The sequence below is a fragment of the Pavona decussata genome, unplaced genomic scaffold, assembly GCF_977016875.1.
Source record: "Pavona decussata unplaced genomic scaffold, jaPavDecu1.1 SCAFFOLD_61, whole genome shotgun sequence".
Taxonomy (NCBI): Eukaryota; Metazoa; Cnidaria; class Anthozoa; order Scleractinia; family Agariciidae; genus Pavona; species Pavona decussata.
Genome location: NW_028145482.1, coordinates 2,644,225 through 2,665,745, shown reverse-complemented (window position 1 = coordinate 2,665,745; position 21,521 = coordinate 2,644,225). Strand labels below are relative to the sequence as shown.

General features: G+C 40.0%; 2 protein-coding genes across 6 annotated transcripts in view; one reads left to right on the top strand and one right to left on the bottom strand.

The window, feature by feature from the left end:
* LOC146479079 (uncharacterized) overlaps nucleotides 1-21,521 on the bottom strand; it is a 61,266-nt gene that overhangs the window by 25,955 nt on the left and 13,790 nt on the right. The window contains exons 11-23 of the mRNA XM_085111351.1: nucleotides 20,094-20,179; nucleotides 19,555-19,595; nucleotides 18,322-18,392; nucleotides 8,196-8,316; nucleotides 6,944-7,024; nucleotides 6,626-6,690; nucleotides 5,607-5,646; nucleotides 5,226-5,273; nucleotides 4,576-4,680; nucleotides 3,551-3,616; nucleotides 2,107-2,165; nucleotides 1,943-2,018; nucleotides 953-1,084 (exon numbers count right to left, since the gene is read on the bottom strand). Coding sequence (XP_084967477.1) covers nucleotides 953-1,084; nucleotides 1,943-2,018; nucleotides 2,107-2,165; nucleotides 3,551-3,616; nucleotides 4,576-4,680; nucleotides 5,226-5,273; nucleotides 5,607-5,646; nucleotides 6,626-6,690; nucleotides 6,944-7,024; nucleotides 8,196-8,316; nucleotides 18,322-18,392; nucleotides 19,555-19,595; nucleotides 20,094-20,179 — 991 coding nt within the window. The remainder of the gene's footprint in view (nucleotides 1-952; nucleotides 1,085-1,942; nucleotides 2,019-2,106; nucleotides 2,166-3,550; nucleotides 3,617-4,575; nucleotides 4,681-5,225; nucleotides 5,274-5,606; nucleotides 5,647-6,625; nucleotides 6,691-6,943; nucleotides 7,025-8,195; nucleotides 8,317-18,321; nucleotides 18,393-19,554; nucleotides 19,596-20,093; nucleotides 20,180-21,521) is intronic.
* On the top strand, nucleotides 965-17,716 carry LOC146479080 (uncharacterized). Of its 5 annotated transcripts, none has more exons than XM_085111353.1 (3): nucleotides 965-1,098; nucleotides 8,094-8,153; nucleotides 14,653-17,716. In XM_085111353.1, exon 3 carries the CDS (start codon nucleotides 14,698-14,700, stop codon nucleotides 16,165-16,167), a length of 1,470 nt encoding a protein of 489 aa, XP_084967479.1. In that variant the 5' UTR covers nucleotides 965-1,098; nucleotides 8,094-8,153; nucleotides 14,653-14,697; the 3' UTR covers nucleotides 16,168-17,716. The 5 variants fall into 5 exon arrangements, with proteins under 5 accessions (XP_084967479.1, XP_084967480.1, XP_084967483.1 ...); XM_085111354.1 differs by lacking the exon at nucleotides 965-1,098 and adding an exon at nucleotides 4,714-4,958; XM_085111357.1 differs by lacking the exons at nucleotides 965-1,098; nucleotides 8,094-8,153 and adding an exon at nucleotides 10,108-10,127.

Genomic DNA, 21,521 nt, shown 5'->3' with positions numbered 1-21,521 from the left:
AGACGTCATTGTTTTTAACTATGATTGTATTCTTATTTATTTCACAACAGATAGTATAAAGTATTTTACAAATATTACATTTGGAAAGAAGGAGTAACAAACGAAAAAACCGAACCAAAACAAAACAACAACACCAATGACAAAAAAAATTACCTCAGGCCACGTTCAGACTAATAGTTTGAACATAGATTTTTTTCGGGTACCCGAGCATCTCGGCACCCTGCCATGACACGGGCACTACCTCAAACGATAGTACTCGGTGCCCGTGTTCAGATTCCTTGGTGCCCAAGGAGTAATCGTGTTCTCCTTTGTCAATTTAGTACCCGCCATTTTGTTTACTGTCTTGCAGAGAGGCACGGGTAAAAAGCGCGGGAACTGACAAAATGCTGTTCAGACTAGTGCCCGTGCCAAGCACAGTAAGAAATGCTATTGTCACAGACTACCAAAAGTTAAGCCCAAACCTTGGTTCAAAGTAAATGACTTTTAAATTACAATCAAGGACGAAACAGTCCCAAAGTGTGATCATTCAAACGAAAGCTTCTGAGCTTAACTTTTCCGTGCACGTTTGTTTCTCGAAATTTTGTCAAAGGATGTGTGTTTTTTGTTCTTGTGTCGATCTTGTGAATTGAGCTTGATTGTTCGGTTACACTGTGTATTCAAAAGACTTGTTTTACCCTGAAAATGGGGCCATCTCGGTGAGTAAAACGGAACACAATTTTGGGAAAAAATTGGACTCTCCTGAATTAGGACCAAGGACCAAAATTGACGCAAGGGATAAAATGAGTACCAGAGTAGGCTGCACCAGTTTTGATTGGGCCACTTTGCCCCAGTTATGACCAAAATAGCTCCAGAAAGGGTTAAATCAGCCCTTGGAACATCGGAGCGAAACCGGGACTTTGGGGCTGAAAGCGGTCTTTTGAATTCAAAGTGTAATTCACGTTTCACGTCTTACCTCAAAAGGTACCGCGTCAATAAAGATGGTGATAAACCAGTTGAACGTGACAGTAGAGATGTCTACACCATAGTACTTGAGGTGTGCGTGCAAAGCTGGCAACGACTCACTCAGAAGTTCATTCAAAACAGACTGAAAATCAAACAGTAAGTTACTTAAGAGAAGTTATTTAATGACTATCGAGAATGAGAAGGAGGTTGAGCATACCCAGGAGAAGTATCATTTTTGAATTCTGGGGCCAACTTCACCCAGTCCTCTGCCTCTCTTATTTACTAACAAAAGCCCATTTTTATTCCAACAATAATAACACTTAAGATTCATCTTAACTTAGGAAGGGTTCGTGAATCTGCCGCAAGATTCATATCCTTAAGATGCCTGGATTGCTGTAAATGTTTTTTGCTTTACATTTTTTCTTTGTTTGCTTTCAAAATTTGCAGTGATTAGCCGGCGCGGCAAGCTTTCTCGTTTTGTGCGTTTTTCGCTGTTTGACTGCGCAGAAATTAGGACGAGAGCGAGCGCCTCATTTCGCGCGCATCCAAAATACGGAAATCGACTTTTTAGTGCAAAAAACTCGACGAAAACGCTTGCTTCGCGGGCTAAGCAGTGGTTCTTTTACTTTTCAGATTAAAATTAGGTTTCAACTTTATTTATTTGTTTATTTAACATTGTTAGTTGCAATGGACTAGTCCACGCGTTGCCGTTAACTAGCATTTGAATTTCGGTTGAGTGACAATTTCGTGTTTGCTTTGGTTTTACTTTACTACGCTCCGTAATTGGTAAGCAAAATTCGCGCCATTTTGACTCAACCAGTGAGAAACAAATCCAAAACCACCCGCGACTTGCTCGCGCGTGTTTCCCGCGCTTGACGCCGGTTACGTGTATTCTTTTTCGAGTTCTGATTGGTCAATTGCACCGTTTACGTCTGTTGTGATTGGCGAAAGTAACTCAAAGCCAAGCCCCACTAGAAAAGTAGTAGCAAATCCGTCCTACCTGGTCTGCTAAGGCTCCACTTAAACTCCGATCAAAATAGTTTTTAAGATAAACTTCAGAAACAGCAACGAAGGACCTGTAAAACAATTCAACACTGAATTAGCTGGGATTTCAAGGCTTATTTTTAGCCGCAAACGATAAATATGAAAGGAGATGACAATCACCAGAAAGCGTCTTCTTCATCCATAAACAGGAGACACATGGCAACGATCAAATTCATCCCCTGAAAAGTTCAATTAACAAAACCAAACAAATAAGCTTATCAACGTGATGTAAAAACAGGAAAAACAACATTATGCAACCGATCAGTAAGTACGGGTATTATATACTCGAACCTGTATAAGCAGTCACCCTCGAGGAATGGCTGAGTAAAAGCTTACTACAGGTTGCACAGAATACACGTAAAACAAAATAGATGGAAATGAAACTCCCAACTTTCAGTAGGTAAGATATTGGAAAAAAACAAAAAAACGACAACAAAACAAAACAAAAAACACACAAAACGTAGATAACCTGTGGAAATTGTTTATCAATGGATTTCACCCTATTGGTCACATTTTAGGATTTTAATTGCTGTTGAAAAAAATCAAACAGGAAAATTCGGTATAAAAGGGGCCTGGCCAGGCCATACTCACTTTCAGTTGTCAATCAACCATCAGAGCGTACACAACTGACAAACAACATGCGTCTTTTTCTGCGAGCCATAGTTTTCGTGCTAAACACTGCTAACCGATTTAGAAACTGATGTCTTACATTGCTGCGGTGATATTACGAGATTTTGAGGCATATTTTTTCAGAGGACGCTCGAGTCAACAACTTGCCACGACTGAACGGCGTCTAAATTTGAATTTCGCAACCACAAAAGTGTGAAAGGAAGGAGGAGCTTGCCCTTTTATAGCGAACTTCTTGACTTTAGATGTGTCTCTGGTACCCTGGTTGCCACAGACTTTTCATGCGCGGGTTCCGGTTTCGGTCAAGTCTTTGTTTCGGTCGCGTGCGAAAAGCATTTTTCTCGCGGCTTCGCCGCTCGTGGGTTCGGCCTTCGACCGGAAAAGTGTTCCCGCCGCGCGCGAATAAAAAACCCTCTGGTACCCGGGGTATGCCTCTGGAAAATAGAATATTTAAAATAAGATACGAACACTGGACGGATGGCGTTTAAGGCGGAAATGATACAGATGTTGTAGTAAGAAGTTCAAGTGCACCTCTGAACGCCTGAGGCTAACGTTAGTGAAAACACAACAGACAGACAGTAACGTCTTAAATAGAAAATCTAGCTTACTAAAGCCACGTAATTAAAAAGCCCTGATGTACAGACATCGGAAGACAGCCAGTATGGAAAAAAAAACACGCACAAAACTGCAATACTAGAGAATTGAGGCCGTAAAAGTTAATTATTTTGTGTAAGTTCAAAAAGAGATAACCACTTCCAAGGGATCCTACAAATTAAAAACGGACAGCGATAACTGTGCCTAACAACCTAAATTAAAAGCGCGCTGACTTTCTTTAATATTTAATAACATGAACGTTTGTGCTCAGCTTCAGTTTAATAAATGTGACACCCGTTATACCGATGTTCCACTACTTGGCAGACAAATACTGATATCATACCTGTAAATAGTTTATATCCGGGCGGTGAATGCAAAACGCACGAAGTATTCTTGACAGTTTTTTCACCTAGTGAATAAACACATGGTTAACCAAAGAAATGCTACGATTTGCAACGTATCAGTTCAATTGAAAAGCAAGTAAGTATGAACTTAATTTACTGTAAATTCTTAGACAAGGGAATATCGCAGCAATGAACGCAATTTAAGGAGGCTCGAAACATTTTTTCTCAGCCTTGAAGTTTCACCTTTCTTATCTCACACCTGAAAGAGTACTTAAGCCTAAAACTTGCTAAAACGTCCAAAAGAATTATTATTCTAACGGCTTACAATTAAGCCATATGTGATTTATCACCATTTATGCAAATTACGAGCTTTTTGACTAATTTGTGCTTTATTTTATCCATTTTAAAACACACATATATGTTAAATTCGCAGCGACGTAGGAACTCAATGTATGTTTAGAATGTTTTGCTATGATAAAAGACAATTGGAAAGAAACGAGAAAGTGATAAGTTTTTTTTTCTTGAGATTTTTAAGAAAAATGCGGGAATAACTTCAACCAACCCGCAAAAATTGATTCTTTATCTACTTGAACACGCTGTTACAGACATTTTTTTTTCTAAGTTCAGCCTTTCAAATCCTGAAAGTTTCGTCGTTAAGCGTCTGACTAGATTTTGAGATAATCGGCGATATTTAAAGTGAAGGGCTTTGCATTACCGTTGTTTTGGTAATTAATAGCTGTCGCTTGGAAACCAACGAACAACTAAAATTTAAAATTTAATCGTAAGTTGAAAAGGTGGTGTAGTATGAGGGAAATCCAAGCATGCCTTCTGTGAGAAATTTTGAATTAGAAAGATCCACTCCAAGGGCAGAAAAACTATTGCGAGCCTCTAAAGCAGCTGCGTAAAGAAAGCATGCAATCGTTCAGAACTTTCAGCCAATAAAAGCTTGCGTTTTATAACATGAGCTGTTTTGACCATTCGTCCGCGCATGCACGCGCACGCTTTACTCCAATTAAAATCTTACCCCATCTGAGTCTAGAGATCGAAACCTTTCATTGTTTGGCATGGTACGGAGAAGATCACACCTGATCTGATTGTCAGTAACTGTAAGTTGATCTCCAGAAAGACTCTAAAATGAGGAAAACACATAGAACATTGTATTTTTGTTATGTATATTCATTTACAATTACAATCAAATTCAATGTATATTCTATGCACATTCAAATACTAACTGTTAACTACAGTCTTGTTCAAGCCGTTCTCGGCCCGTTAAAGCATTTTTACTGCTCCTTTCGGGACTTCCAGTTGATTGCTGACACATTTTGGACGTTATCCATCTTCTGTTAAGGCTAAGCTCAAATATTTCATATTTATGTAGAAATTTCCAACCGGGTGGTTTGCGTAAAGGTAAGCGCCCCTAGATACTCATTTATGAAATACGGTTGCACTTTTTTTGCAGAGTGGTTTCAGTAGTAGTAACGAACGTTGTGTTGATTCTATCGCTCGATCACTAAATCGCGGTGTGTCATAATTCCATATGATCAGTTACAATATGAAAATCAACCGTAAATGTTCTGAAAGTGTGCAACATGTAGAACAGGGGTAAGGGAAGAAATCACCATCCTCAGCAAACTTCACTGTTTTTGGAATGGGTGATCAACGAGGTAAACATACCTTGCGTCTCTCAACTTGAAGAAGCAGCTTCTGATAATAATCTTTACCCTGAAAATAAGATTTAAAAAGTTCATTTCAGCGACAGTAATCAGAACACTAGCATCTCAATCATGATGATTATTTACCACATATGACGTTTCTGACAGGAACGAAACTTTTTTTTACCTTGTGAGGCGACAAGTCTAGAAATGGCCGGCCTTGGAATTCTTCTTTGTGTCACGAATTTCCACAGGTCCCCCAAGTGGGCGAGGGGGTAAAATGTTTATTTCTTTCTTTGGTACCTTGGGAGGACTGCAGATTCAAATCCAACTGCACAAGTAAAGACTAGCTCCAGCCTCTTGTTAAGCTAATATTGATGACAGTTTACTTTTAAGGTTTTACCTTTTCTCTTCTGAACCGTTCCACCTTTTGCGCCATTGCACTGAAATAATATATTCAACGTAAGTCAATTGAGGCGGAGTCACAGTACGCAGTGTTTCAAGTCATTTGACCCTCAATCTTGACTCTCAAGAAACAAGAAACATTGAAACAAGGATTAGAGTTACACTAGGATTGCTGTCAAATGCAGCAATGTCTTGGTAGCTGTGATTGTGGCTTAATTTTTCGGGATCGCTTTCGAGATTTTTTCACACTTTGTCCCGGTGTAAATTTACAAAGTTGCTAGTTTTACCCAACTTGTCTCGCTATGGTATAACAGCATCAAGACACGTTGTAAAAAAGCATTAAAACAAAAACATTGACTACGTAATACCACCTCTTGGAAGATAGTTTTACAGGTTACATCAAAAACTTTTGAGAACAATGTGAAAACTTCAGTTTTCTCACGAAAGCCAGCAGTAAGTCACTTTACTTGAGATATTCCACGGCCTTTGTTATCAAACCTCTAGCTTGCTGTGTAATGGGTTAATCAGGTTTCACTAAGCGATACTTCTGAACTTCAGTAACTTAATTTCACGAAAACAAGCTCTGTATTCTACATTTTCTACAGAGCCGCATTAAGAATAACTTTGTGTGATCAGTAGCGTAGATAATTCGATTCAAAGAATGAGTTAACAGTATACAGTGGTAAATATATCAGTTTCCAATTGAGTGTCGTAAAACCAAAACCAAAGTAATTACTCTGGCCAATTGCAACAAATGTAAACAACACAACGAGCCAATCAGAATTCGAAGCAAATACATGTAACCGGCGCCAAGCGCAGGAAAACGCGTGCGGCGAAAACACGATTGGTTTTGGTTTGGATTCCCATTGGATGAGAAAGTGGCGCGAGTTTCGTTAACCAATCAGAGAACGTAGTAATGCAAAACCAAAGCAAACGCGAAATGACTTTCGACATTAAATTGAAAACCGCTCTAAGAAAGTCAAGTACCACAAAAATGGCTTAACATGCCTACAGTACCTTTTCCACACTTCACCTCTGCACGATTTCGGTATTCCTTCCCTTAAAAGAGCTTTCATTTGTTGCTGTTGAGAAATAACGGAGAAGCTAAGAGGGCCAACAGTGGGCTGTTTTGGAGAAAATAGAACAAATGTCACCTATCCCTTAGAAACTATGTTATGGTGTTGGGAAAAAAATTAAAATAATGGCAAAAGCAGCTATAAAAGAAAATAAAATCACTGCAATGAAATTGTTGGATTTGAAATTTTGCTGTATATTACCAAACTGATAATTCACTTATCTGCGCACACTGATCAACAAAATTTCAGCTTGATTTACCTCTTTGAAAAACACGTTCTTCGTGTCTTGTTGCCTGAATTTAATGTACTCCGACCACAGACGGGCGTGACCATTCCTGTTCTAAAGAAACAATACGTACACAGTCAAAACCCTATTAGTAAAGAGTTGAGAATGATGTCTTATTCTAGAAAGTGACACAGGCATACTCGGAAAAAAGAAAACCGGGTGCTCCTATCAGGAGTCAAACCTAAGACCTTCCGATTACTAGTTCGGATGCTCTACCACTGAGCTACAGGAGACTCGTGAGAGCTTAGGCCATTAAACTAAGTTCATGGGACAAACATCTCATTAACATTATGTCAATCTTATGTCAAAGATCTCAGAATTAACTAGCATAAATCTATGCGGCTAACAATCCATCCATGGCCTCACTGCAAACAAGACAACCCATGAAAGAATGGAAACGGAACTAACTGCGCCTCCCTCTCTTTTTGAGCAGTAATGTCGGTTAACGTTCCCTTTTAGCAAGTGGTAACTAAATGCTCATGTAAAGAATTTTGGCCTAATACAGTCAACTCTCGCCTTGTGGAAACCTTGCTATTAAGGAAACCCCGATCATACGGACAGCAGCTAAATTCCCGGCAAAAGTAAATTACAGACGTGTGACTGAAATAAATTCCTGCTATTACGGACTCTCGCTATTAAGGACACAAACTTGCGGTCCCGAGGGTGTCAGCAATAAAGGGAGTTGACTGTAGAGTGGATTTCATTTTAGTGTGATAAAACCAAAACGAAAGTAATTACTCTGGCCAATCACAACAGACGAAAACAGCGCAATGAACCAATCAGAATCACGTAACCGGCCCAAGCGCGGGAAAACGCGTGCGTCCAAGTCACGATTGGTTCTGGTTTTGCTTCTCATTGGTTGAGAAAGTGGCCCCGAGCTTCTACCAACCAATCACAAAGCTTAGTAAAGCAAAACCAAAGCAAACCCAATTTCTCGGTGGTTTTCAGCTTTGGTTAACTAGGTTAACTGGAAGTATAATGTTGAGGCCTCCTTTATCTGAAATTTATCAACGTTGAAGTGATTTGAGATACTCTAGTTTTCTAAATATTCAAACGCGTGCTCTGAACGTTGTCGTCACTCTTACGTTTGAACCGCTTCTTACAACTGTCTTCTCAATTTCAGAAACGGAATAAGTGACGAGCAGCATTCCACAATAGAAAACCTCGAGCTGATCACACAAAGGTGAGAAACGAACATGTAAAAACGTTTGCTTTGAAATCTTACCCGGAAAAAACTCGAGTAATGTTGTTTTAACTCTCGGCAAACAAAGTGAAACATCTCGCTTTCACTCTCTCTTGCTCCACGGATAAAACCATAACTGTCTCTGAAACTGGAAGAGGCTGACCTGCAAAACACACAATAAATACATCATTCCGGGCACAAAACGTGCTGTGAATCTGATGTCTTTCCCGACAACGAAAAGCGAAAAGATGACGGGTGAATGGCGAGGGGGGGGGGGGGGGGGGGTTAGGGGGGTGGAGGGATGTCGGACCTAATCCTACAATTTCTCACACTTTCTTTCAAGGCCACAACAGTAACATTCTCATTCTATACTTATTTCCTCTACCCTCGATGGGGAATAAGACCGGCCAGTGGACAAATTGATACACTCTATTTTAGACCAAACGGTGAATCTCTGTTCCCTATTTATGACACAAACTATAACCCAGTAGTTTTTATTTTGCGAAAGAAAAATTTGAACACAAATGATTCATTTCTAAAAATCATATATGAAAGCGACCCAAGGGCTCGGAAAGATATTTTTTTCGCTCTGTTTTAGTTCGTGGATACTTTTTTCTTGTTTTAAAAGGAGACGCATACACATTAAAGTGCCCCTAACCCTTCAATTTGTTTTCTTTTGGTAGATTTCCATATCTTTCAAGAACTCATTTTCGAAAAAATTTTTGAGAAATATTGAATCCTTTTTTTTTCGAAAATGAGTTCTTCATAGATATGGGAATCTACCAAAAGAAAACAAATTGAAGGGTTAGGGGCACTTTAATGCGCGTTTGTATCAAATACTGATGGTGGAAAGTTCAGCGAAAACTTAGTTTGCGATCTGTCAAAACACTACTGCAAAAATTACACCTCGACAGAAATTTACATCATTCCTAGAAACGACGATAAAGAGCAGTGAACTTCGAAATATGACCGTTGATTGAATTTACGAACGTACGGAGCTCAGAAGAGACCCGGGCGAGCATAAGTTTTTACCTGTAGAGAGAAAAACAAACATTTATTTTCCAACGAAAATCGTTCGCCGCAGCTTTGTTAATTTTCAGTATTCTGGAGCAACAAATATCTACCAGTAAATTATTTATGGGTGCATCTTGTTTTTAGCTTCACGTTTTGGCAAAGTAAAGTGCTTTGGATAAGCCAGTGCAAAGCATTAACTTTGCGGTTACTGCGAGAGGGATGCGGAAGAGAGCACTCTTCGCTTGTTCCTGTTCGCATTTTTTTTTTTCGCGCACCGTCGACTTTCCCATGGGGCTCTTTTCCTAAAAGAGAAAATACGGCAATTGATAACCGTCGATAATTCTAAAGCAAGGTCGTTACTGTGTATTTTTATAAATTTAAGCCTTGAAGACATAGCTGGAAAGTGATGAATTGATAATCTGTTAAGACCTTTCTTTTGTTATGTAAAAAAACTGGGAATGTTTGCCAAAATGACAAACGCAACAATTTCCTGCATCAAGGCGAACTAGTTCCTGCATTTAACTTCGTGAAATAGAGCGGCAATGTGTGACTGAATAAACTTTGAGCGCTGGAAGGCAGGTTTTTGTAGACTACAAAACAGTCGTATTTTTGCGTTGGTCTGTCGACGAATGCGCGTGGTCTTCAAACAAAAGGTCTGGAGTGAGTGTCTTTTCGGAGAGTAGGAATCGTCCGACTCGCCCCAAAAGTGCCCTTCGCGCGTGAGGATGCACGCTTTCGCTGCTTCGCGTCTTTCGATCGATGTAAGAGAAAAAGGAGAAAACATTAAGAGAAAAAAAGAGACCGACTGTTTTGCAGTCTAGTTTTCATATTGAATTTATCTTCCTTCTCGGTAATGATATGCGAAAAGGTCCCTCGCGATTTTGTAACTAGAGTAGTTAGCAGGTGGAAAGTAAAAAGATAAACAAACTTTTCTTCATTAGTTTGTGAACAGAGCAACTGGTAAGTGAAAACGTTTAATTAGCTCTTGCACATCATTCACTCATCTTAGCTTTCGACAAACCCTCATTATCTTAATTTTGTTTTGAACATAAGCCGGTCTTATCACTGAATCCTCAGGTATACAGGGAAACTAACGAGAAATCTGGCATTTTCATTCCTCGTGTGTTAAATCCTTTAAGCCCTTAGAGCGCCAACTGGCACGCAATCTCATAACTTTGTAATATTTGTTAAATTTGTATGAATTTTGGCCACCAAAATTGTCTTGTAAAGATCAGCTCATTGAAGTCATAAAACGGCGACTCCCTGCTATCTATGATATAATGATATGGTTGACCACCCCTACAATTTTTTAATTTGTTTTTCCAAATACATACGGGGCGTATGACCTATGTCACATTAATCTGGGCCCTAAGAGCTGCAGAACGAGGTAAGGTTTAGGGATTCACAGTACATTAGAAGTTTTTCGTTTTTTTACTTTAAAATCGTCTCTTTCAAAACCACATCCTCTTTCATTAAAAGCTGAAATAATTTTTGAGACTGAGCAGTAGATTAGAAATGTTGTATGATACACTGGTATAGAGTCTGTATTTACTGATTTGTCCTTTTAAAGGGTTAAAACAGGAATATCAAGAATTAGTGTGGACCGTCGTCGAGCAAAATTGAAAACTGTGAGTTCTTAAATAACCATTTTAAAAAACGCCCCCACGAAGTGTGAATACAAGTAAGCATTACTTAACAATCTTCTATTATTTCAGTACTCTGTTTCAGTGCCCTCAAACTTTGTTACCGGCAAAATAAGCCTCCGTGTTTACAGTAAAATTTGCTACTTTTTCAGCCCACATTCATGGCAGAGCCATAGATCTCGCTCAACAGTTCGGCAAAGAAAGTACACATGATTGTCCAGTATAATGCACGTTCGTGCCATCACCCTGAATTTTTTTTATTTACCGCACGAACATGTCAATATCACCATGGCATATGTCGTATTGTTGAAGGCAGGTGCAAACTAGTTTGCGCCGCGAAACCGGTTATTAACTGAGACGCAACTCAGACAGGAAAGAAATTCCCAGGAGTAAGTTTCGAACTGCTGCGGTGCGCTAGATCGGTGGTCTGGCACGTTTTTCAAGTAAGTAGAATTACTTAAGCTCCAACAATACAAGACATACAAGCATGCCAAGAAACGTAAAGGGCAACCATCACGCGAAACAGAGAGCCATCAAGATGCTGTTAACTTCGGTTGATAGTTTTCTTTGTTTCGTAGTTGAGGTTCGCAACAAACACGAAAGCCCTCCGGGTTGTGTGAAAGAAAGCCATTAACACGTGTGCAGTTTGAAAGGCCACGGAAATGACTTAGCTGAGCACCGTTTTGGATTACCTCTACATCTTAAGAATGGCAAGGCATCATTGAAAAACTTTTCCACATATCTTCCTGAAAAAATAAACAAGAGGAAGAGAAAGGAAAAAAGAATAGAGCCATAGGAAAGTTATTGCTCAACAGTTTTCGTTTGAGTCATACTATTGGATTTCTTCCACAGATTCAACTGAACGTTATGACTGTCATTTTGTACAGTATAATACAGAGCACCTCTGGAACTCAACGACCAATACCATTAAAATGCTCGCACTTTTGAATAACATCCATAGCCTCAAGGGGTTGGAAGCACTCTGAACAGCATTACAGACTCGACAGCTTTTAATTGATTGGTCAAGCTTTGAAATTTCATCTACGAACTCAATAGTTAAGGCCTTCCCGCACAGCAAAATAATACAGTAAGTGACAATACAATAAGGAGCTTTCACGCGGTAGTAAAGTTGTAAGCTGGACAAGACAACCAGATAGTGTTGCAGCACACAGTTCAAGGGGTAAGGAAAACTTGTCACTCACATTTAACGGATATCTCCAAACGACAAGCAAATAGTGCTCACCACAACAGAACAAAAGTGGCAAGGAAAACCTGTCAACTAAATTTAACAAAAATTTTCCACGCCCGCTCTTTTCTTGAGTTGTTGTAGATATTGCTAAAAAAAACCCTGCTAATCGGGTAACAGAAGAGAGATAGATAAAAAAAAAAACTAGAAATGTTTCCATGTGAAAATGGTCGTTAAAATAATACTGCATTTGATAGTCCGCTACTGATACATTTATCCGATCATTCAGTTACGTAAGGGCATATTGTAGCAAACCTTTCTGTTTGTTATGACAAAAGACACTTCTAAAAACAACGCAAATTGGGTCTTGTTATGAAAAGGGAATGGAAATTACCTCTTTATCAACTATGATGCAAATTGAAGCGATACAATCCAATGCAAATTTGGACAGCTCTGACACAGCCTGATGCAGTTTGATATTTAAAAGAAGAATTCTTCACCTCTTAAACGAATTCTTAAATGTTTTAAATTTTTAAGGGTTTTTCAATTGTAATGGCCGACACCACGCATATGGTACGCTAACAAAGGGCCGCTTTAATATTCAGCTGGGAAGCCAGAAATATGCAAACTATGGTTGCAAAATCAAACACGTTTTAAAGGACCTTAACTCCACGATGCTGGAACTGAACATCTGAATCATTTGGCCTTTGGTAATTATGATTTGCTTTCAGCCGGCTTCGGTATCATCTTGGCCCCGGTTGTTCAAGGAGTGGATAACTTTATTCAGTGGATCAATCGCTATCCAGCGGATAAAATGTATTGGTTGGAGTACATTTTGTCCGCTGGATAGCGATTTATCCACTGGATAGCGCTATCCGCTCTTTGAACAACCGGGGCCAGTAGTTTAATGGATGTAATCACCCGGCACCTCTGCCGTTTACATCTGTACGCAAACTGAATAGTCTTGTTTTTCATTTTTCAAGCCAAACTGATTCTTCTTTGCTCTGGCTATAGGGGTTGGGTGATGGGATTTTTACAACTTTTGGTCAAAACTGTGCTGCAATTACGACTAAGAACCTTTTCTTCATAACGAAACTCCTACAACACCAAAAGGAAAATATCAATTAAGTGATTTTCAGAAACGGAGATCAAAGCATGAACATGTTTTGGAAATCTTTTTAAGTCACAAGGAAGGAAATTTAAAATAATATTCCAAATTTTCAAAATACAACCATTTTCATCCTAGCCATTCGTAGCCGAAATCGAAAAGTTATTTGCCGAGAAAGTAACAGAGAACACTAGTAGAACAATTTTAAACCAAACTGTTAACAAACGTTATTTTTAAGTTTCTTTAATTCCAATAAGTCTTTTTGAAACAAATACTAAAAAGAGAGACATAGCCCATTTTAAGTAGAAAACTACTTAACAACGATTTAAGGCTAAACTTCAAGAAAAAGAAGCTTAATCCCTTCACAAGTTACGTTTGAATTTCGACATTGCCTCATGAAATTGTAATGACTGGTTATGACAACGTAGTTAAAAAAAGTCGTCCTGACAACTGTAGTGGCACCACCATTATGCGTAAACCATGACACAAATCGAAGGGTTGACGCAAGGCTATGAATAATTTGTTTTCGCCAATGCATAATTGAACTAGAAGTGACACACTAAGAGACAGTAACAATCGCTTTCTTGTGGGGTGAAGCGCGTGGCATGGCGGACGATTTCCTGCCTCACTCTTATGCTTTGCTTTTCTCGCTACTATATTGAAAAAAAAAAAAAAAAGAAAAAAGAAAAAAAGAAAGAAAGACCGCCAGTAATCTAGCTTGATCCATTTTTTTTATTTTGTTCAATTCGCTATTTGTTGGAACACTGCCATTGTCTAGTTCTGTTATGCCCAATTGAGCATATTTATATATTGAATTAGCACAACATAAATTATTGTTATTATTCCGCGAGACCGTGAATATTTTTTTTTGCCAACGTATAATTGAACTAGAATTGAAACACTGAGAGACGGTAAAAATCGCTTTTCGCTCATCCATTTATTTAAATGTATTCAATTTTGTTATCTTAATTGTTTGTTGGACTGAACAATGCCACTGTCACTTTCTGTTGTGCGTAATTGAACATATTTATATGGAATTTGCGTAACACAAATTGTCGCTGTTGTTATTCCACAGCTGTTTCGAAAAACAAGAAAATAGAGTTTTACTATTCTTTTTTAAAGCAACAAGAGTAATGATCCATCGCACCGTTGACTCCACTGATGCTTTTATTTAAAACACTGTAAGTTATTCTGCTTCAAGTAGAATAAACCGACACTAAAAGAAATGAAACGTATGGGATAGGAGTTTGGGTGTTTTAAGTTCTGCGATTTTTTGCGGAAATGGACGGAAACGATCGAAGACACTTCAATCAGCAAGAACTGCCAAAAAACTATTCGCTGTCTTTACTGCTTAATGCAGTGATCTATTGTTAAAAAGCTTATTTTATGCAAGGATGAATAATGATTTTACTTCATGTCAGCATGAGTCCGACAGGAACATTAGTAATCCCTTTTGTGTCAATTTTTGATACAAATTAACAGTTGATGTCATCTAACACAGATATTTAAAGAATTTTCGCATAATTAATTGCCTTTCATCGTTAACAGAAACTTCAAGGAAAATTCAAGTCAAACACGCGGCCAAGGAGAGCAATGAAGAACCTCAAACAGATTTATTTCTTCTCCGCATTAATTCTCTGTTTGTGGCGGCGGGAGCAGTTCGTTGGAGGCAACGATAACTCTTATCCAGTGGAAAAACAGACGAATGGAATCCGCAACAACGCGAAAACACTGTTCATTTCTGAAATTGAACGGACTATCAACAATGAAGACACAGAAGTGTCTTCTTTCAGCAATAACAACCCTGCTGGACCGAGTCAGAAAAAAACACAATCCGACGCTGAAAGTCTTGACGTGAGATCGGTGAGACGGAAAGGGAAATTCAACAGCGAAGAAATGAATTCTAGCGTGGATATTGGATGTTTGCAAACAGAAGAAGCTGGCATTGCCAACAAGAAAAGAAAGTTGCGAAGAGAAGCGAATGGAATGAATTCAAATGATCCGCACTTCAAGGTTCACGAAAACTACAACAGCAATAGAAGGCAGAAACGAACACCCGAGGGATCATCCACGGGATCACCCGAAGGGTTCTCCTCGGAGCCTCTAACAACCACAGAACCGATAGCAGATCCCGAAAAAGCTTGGCCAGAACCAGAACCTGATTGGTCCCAAGCAGTCGCACAGTGGAAGGACGCTTGGCCACTGCACACATACGGCTTTGCTGTGGTGTTCACGCTGATAGCATTGATCCCTCCGTTCGAGTTGGTCAAGATGTACGCTGACAAAATCAGGGTATCGGCCTTAAAGTTGACTCTCCTTGTCATAATCTTCCTCTTTAGCTCAACTCGAGCCTTTGCCTTGTTTCTGGATCCTTATGGTTCCACCAAACGCTTTCATCTTGTCGTGACGCAGCTGTTGTTTTCTATCGGTCATCCGTGCATCATTTCCGCGCTTAGTCTTCTTCTCCTCGTTTTGATTGACACGACAAAGATGAACATTGCTCCACCTCGATTCCAGCGCGTGCAAGTCATCATTCCTGTAGTGATATCTCATGTTGCCTTGGTGATTGTCACGGACTTTGTCGTGGTTTACTTCCTCGAAGCCAAAGTCCTTCTCCTCATTTGTCAAATCTATTTCCTGCTGTTAGGAAGCCTAATGGCCATCGGTTACAGCTGCGTGGGATGGAAAATACACAAGAACATCAAAGCCAATGTCAACAGCAAAACTTCAGTCGACAAGAAAATGCAACGCCTGCAATACCTCATAGCAGCGTGTGCGGTCACATCCGCTTCAATATGCGCACTGACAGTTTACTCGGCTGCAGGGGTTTTTGGGATTTATTCTGACGTGGAGTACGTTGAAGCCTGGCCGTGGTGGACTTTCCAGACTCTGAACCGACTTCTGGAGGTCGCCATTTGTATCACAGTGCTACTCATGAACACCAAGACCACCAAGCGAAAGATACTTCCTATGTTCACGACAGCAAGCGTGTTTAACTCGAGGAAGAAAACTTCAAAAGTAAAACCGATCACTCCGTCGGAGAAGATATCATCAGTCGGGTAGGGTTTTGTAGAATTTGCAGTTAGGGAATCAGAAAAAAAATAGGAGTAGCACACAAATGATAGTTCTCAGATTGATGGCATAAGAAAAACAAAATTGAGCTTCACAGAAGCAGAAGAACACTAAGCTTTCAAGGAACTACTTCAGAAATATCAGAGGAAGATTCAACGGTATACTCGAGGGAATAGCTATTGGAATTTCCCAGGGAACACAGAAACCAATCCAGCAAAAACTAAAATTAATCCGCACCCAATGAAAACAGCCAAGAGCGTGCCACACGGAACAGTCTTGGGAAAACCAGGAAGGGTTTCTAAGCCCATTTCACACAAGCAAGTCTTGAGTCTGCATTTTGCAAGTTCTCGTAGGTACAACAAAGCTTGTTAAATTTTTCCTTGCTAAGATCTGCCGGGAAAACTTTCTACATGATCTACATGATCCATGACGTCTAAAAGCCATGAAGTAGCATAGAGCTAGTAAATTGACACGAAAATCAAGACTTGCACATAAAATCATCCGGTGCTTACGGTCAAGATCATTGATTACTAGATGGTGGATTATTTGTCTCATGTTTTTTGCTTTGCTTGTGAAAGGCATCGCGGCAGTCGAAAATCAGCCAAAGTCACGAGTCAAATCGTTATTTGTCATTTTGGGGGAAGTTTACAAGGCGATATATTACTGTACTATGAATGGGAGGCGTATAACTGGCCTGATGAGGGAGAATTACCTGATCACTCGGTATTCCAAGTAAATACGCCTCTCTGTCGCTACAGACAGATCTTAGTCTGATAGCGTTTATAACGAGAGTAATTGGCAAGAGTTGCAATTTAAACTGGATGTGACTTGTCAAATCAAGGATCAGTGAGAAGCCAAGAGATGAAAGCACCTGTATGGACGCTTAGACGGTACACTTTGTTTTTAATGATTTCAGGCCGTTTACACATGGAAGATAGCTGTTTTTCGATCGATAGGTTTTAGTTGCATTGGCGTCTTTCGGGGACTAGGAGTGCTTTCCGTTATCCAGAACTAGCCGGCCAGAGACCAGCCAGTCTGTAAATCGAATGTGTCATTTTCAAGGGATGAAGCTGCAAAATCTTGAAAAATGATCACTCCGAAAATGGTACGCACTATTTTGAAGATATTCGAAGGACTAGCCGTAAGCCTTATCCTTCTAATTGATACATTCCGTTTACGAACTGACCATTCTGGCCGGCGAGTTCTAACAATTGGAAAGCACCCTAGGATTCGCAGTTTATTTTAATCAGGGTTTTACGTTTTAGCTAGACTTTCTGAAAGTCCGTTTGCGTGGGATTCCAGTCACTCGGAGGTCACTCTTTCGGCGCATAAGACGACTTTAGGCAAGCCTACATTTTAGTCAGCGTGTTATCTGACGTTGTCCGGCTTCCACGTCTATTCTGTGTATGCAGGGAATGATGGGCCGGAGTGCAGACACTAAACGGACTACTGTATTGTGATCGAGAATGAAAGCATAACTTAGTTTCTGTTATGTAACGTATGTAGTTTTGGGATAAGAATAAACCAGTTTTGCAATCGAGCAGACGCGTATTATGTTTATTAAGCGCTCTTGTTGTGCTCTTCGGTTTTCTGTTGTACACATCATATTTAGAAACAACATTCTGTTTGTACGCAATCTGTCTTGTCATCAGGCCCCAACCCGGGAAGCGGGGGGGGGGGGGGGGGGTGAGGGGGTGTTAGTGTACGGGTTTGGACCTCGTGGCGGAGCCTCTCTGTATAAAACCATCTTAATTCCCCCCCCCCCCCCCAATTCCCAGGGGCCTATACATTTTCGTTTTGTTGGAAAGCGTATTCCCAAACCTGTACCACAAAGGTCTACAAAAAATGCAGACAGTGAATGTCTCATGTTACATAAGACACCTAACATACAGCGTACCTTCACCCAAACGAAAGAAAATTTGTTTTGCTTTGTTCAAAAAGAGGTCGATAATCTGTTTCAAACGTAAAGACGAGTTATCAGTTGTTCCAAAAAAGGTCACCTTCCCGATTTATCACCGCCCTCAATTAGCTTAAACATGTCGTTTTTTTCCGAAGTTACAGACTAAAACTCTTGACTGTCCCATTACGCTCTGGGTCAAGTTTGTCATTCTGCTGGTTAGGTCTACAATTAAGTTGCTGACTTACCCATCAAAATCCGGCAAACTGGGATTATAAAGTCGAGCCTCTCGCAACAACTTGTAAATTCGGTCTTTATACTGCAACATAAACAACATTTGTTCAATTGACAGAACACTTGTTTAACTATTCAGCACTGTAATGCCTGCTGCTCCCCTTTACGCGAGCCTTAAGAAAAGAAATTTCCTTCCACGAGTAAGGGATTCACGATACAACACGACGTCGTCTCAGGAAGGAGTTATCAACAACAGTCTTTTAAAGGACTCACCCACCCTATCACACTTGGAAAGCCACTTCCAATTTGTTTTGACATACCACACAATAAATTGTACTTATCCCAGCACGCAATGTGGTCTTTAGTTGGGGAGTCACCACTTCGCATCACCCGAGTACAATAGCCTGTTTCAGATTGTAGAAAGTAAAGGCAAGATGGCTCACGAAGGAATTTGTTTTGTGACCGGTAATTAAAGGGAAAATAGGACCACGGGGATGGTGCCCAGTTTATGGGGCGCTCACAACACTCCTTTTTGTGTACCGCCTCTCCTCTGCGCAACGTGAGCGGGTAAAAGTGTCGAACCAGTGTAGAGGGTCAGGAGCTTAACCCTTTAAGCCCAAGTATCAAATAAGTAGATTCTCCTCACCGATCTCCAGACATTTCGTTTGGTACTAGTTAAGAGAATTTATCTGAAAATCAAGACATTTTCTATTGGGTGATCATTATCTCTCTTCTCGTGACCTACATGTTTGATCAAATAGTGATATTGTAAGGAGAAATTAGATGCTGATCCCTTTGGGGCTTTAAGGATTAATAGGCCAGACTCCAGCAGGAGAACGATGCCCCTCATACCTCATCCCTAGAAGATACTCAAGCAAACAAGTCTATCGGGTTTTAACAAACTTTCACTGGTAGCCATTTACAAAGGTAGGAGGAGTATCTTGCTTGCATCTTGCTGTTTCATAACCCCACTCCAGTCAGCTACACTAACCAGCGTTCAATTGACCCTTTTCCGGAATAGGAATATATACAATGATTACTAGCCATCCCTCATGAGAGGTTTTTGGGATTACTGGGATACAAAATGGCTCTTAAATTATCGTGTATCACCAACGTTTGTAGATACGTCTTCAAAAATTTACCTTAAAAGAGAGATGTAAAAGGCATTCCACTTATTCGTATTCCGGAATACGGTCAATCGAACGCGACCTAAGTGACACGCCAAGGAATGTGTTTATAGATCTTACCCTGATGTCCTCTATTAACTGCCAGTCAGCCAAGTCATCGTCTAATGAAAATACAAGCACAGTAAATTAGAATAGATGAATGGAAAGGACGAAACACAAGAAAACAACACAATAAAAGAGTACATACAGGAAGGGGATAACTAAAACCTATCATAACCGCTTTGTAGGGGCAATTCGGATTTCGATATTTGTAGAATGTGAGAGGCAAGTCTAGACACGAGTTTAACGTGAGTACTGCACCTCAGTTTTAACTTCTCTCAAAAGTTTGCATAATTTTCGTTAGAAAACTACTAATAAAAAATAGTAAAAACATTTCAGTGTTTTCAGTCAGTCAGTCAGTCAGTCAGTCAGTCAGTCAGTCAGTCAGTCAGTCAGTCAGTCAGTCAGTCAGTCAGTCAGTCAGTCAGTCAGTCAGTTAGCCAGCCAGTCATTTAGTCAGTCAGGAAATATACCTAATTTTAGCCAATTCGGAGCACATTTTCTGTGAACTTTGTTTTCATTACCAAGCAACTGTCTTTGTATTTTCAATTTGCACTTACCTTTTAAAGGAATCTTGATACTTCCTTGGATCAAACTTATAACTTCACATTTCAGTTTGCAGACTTCAATCTCGAGCTCCTTTGTTCTGGTTGGGAAGAAGGACATATGTACGATATAAGGGAGTGATTTCATAATGGCAGCAGTAAAACTTTGGCCAAACGTACCACAATTTTAAAATAAACCAATTCCCAAGTCAACCACGGTCTCTACGGTTGGAATCGCAAAATTCAACCGCCATATCAGGCTTGATTGCCCGGCGGCTGTTTTTCAAACATATTCCCCTCCCTGTGCGAAAATTTCGGACCAAACAGGGCGACACCTTCAGATGTTACATTTTGCTGTATGTGGCAATCACTGCTGGCCTGTAATACGACTGAAAACGTACGTAACGAGGCGAGATAAATTTTTATAGTTGTGTGAGCAATGTTCTTCCATGTTCTCACGTCATCTGCGCATTATTAGACAGTAGACGCACTCAATTGACGTCACACGTGCCGTAACCTGCGTGTCCGTGCTTCAATAAGGCCCTTTGCAGCTAACCGTCAGATGGTACGAGTTTGCACCGACGTTGCACGAGTTAAGTTCGAGCCCGGGTCAAGTTCGAGTCATGAGTCAAGTTCCGTTTCTTCTATTTTCTTTTTCCTTTTGCTTCGTCTTGATCAAAGGCTGTGATTGTGATTCTTGCTTTCATAATGATGCAACAACTGATGTTCGAAGCATTAAACATGAACGAGATATTATTGTCAATGCGATCGCGAGAATTCATTGTTCAGTAGCAAATTAACCGCAGTCCTCATTCATTCTGGCCATCTATAATTTCCCAGAAAGGGTTTGTCCAATGTTGCTGGTGACTAAAGCTTCAATCACTATGCCTTGAGAAACTCATGTGTTGGGAAAATTAAAAATTCCCGTGGCCGTCTACATTTGTCCGCGAAGGGTAAGGATTCTATTCTATGTTATCCTGGGTGTCCTGTGGACGCAACAAAATCAGGCAGGTAATCATCACCGTCCGTTTTCTCAGTCGGGAAAAAAGGGATCTCTGCTTGATGTGTATGTAGCTACACGTCTAATCTTCCTAAGAAATTTATGAACACTAACGGATGTCGCATATCCTTCCACAGTAGCAGCGAATCACAGCGGCCGATGGCTCTCGAGATCGTTAGCGATGTTGCAAACCTGAAAATTATTTTTTTCCGTTTACTACTAGCACATCATTATATAAAAGAGAATAACAATCAGAAGACATAAGAAGAAGGTAAAAAAAAAAAAAAAAGAAAAAAAAAAAAAAGAGAAAAATAGAAGTTGGACTTGGCTCGTGACTCGAACTTGGCTCGTGACTCGAACTTGGCTCGTGACTCGAACTTGACTTAGGCTCGAGCTTGACTCGTGCGTCGAGTAAACTCAGCTGGTACAGAGTCCGCCACGCT

Coding starts and splice junctions, on each gene's coding strand:
- LOC146479080 (XM_085111353.1), top strand. CDS start 14,698: ATGAAGAACCTCAAACAGATTTATTTCTTCTCCGCATTAATTCTCTGT.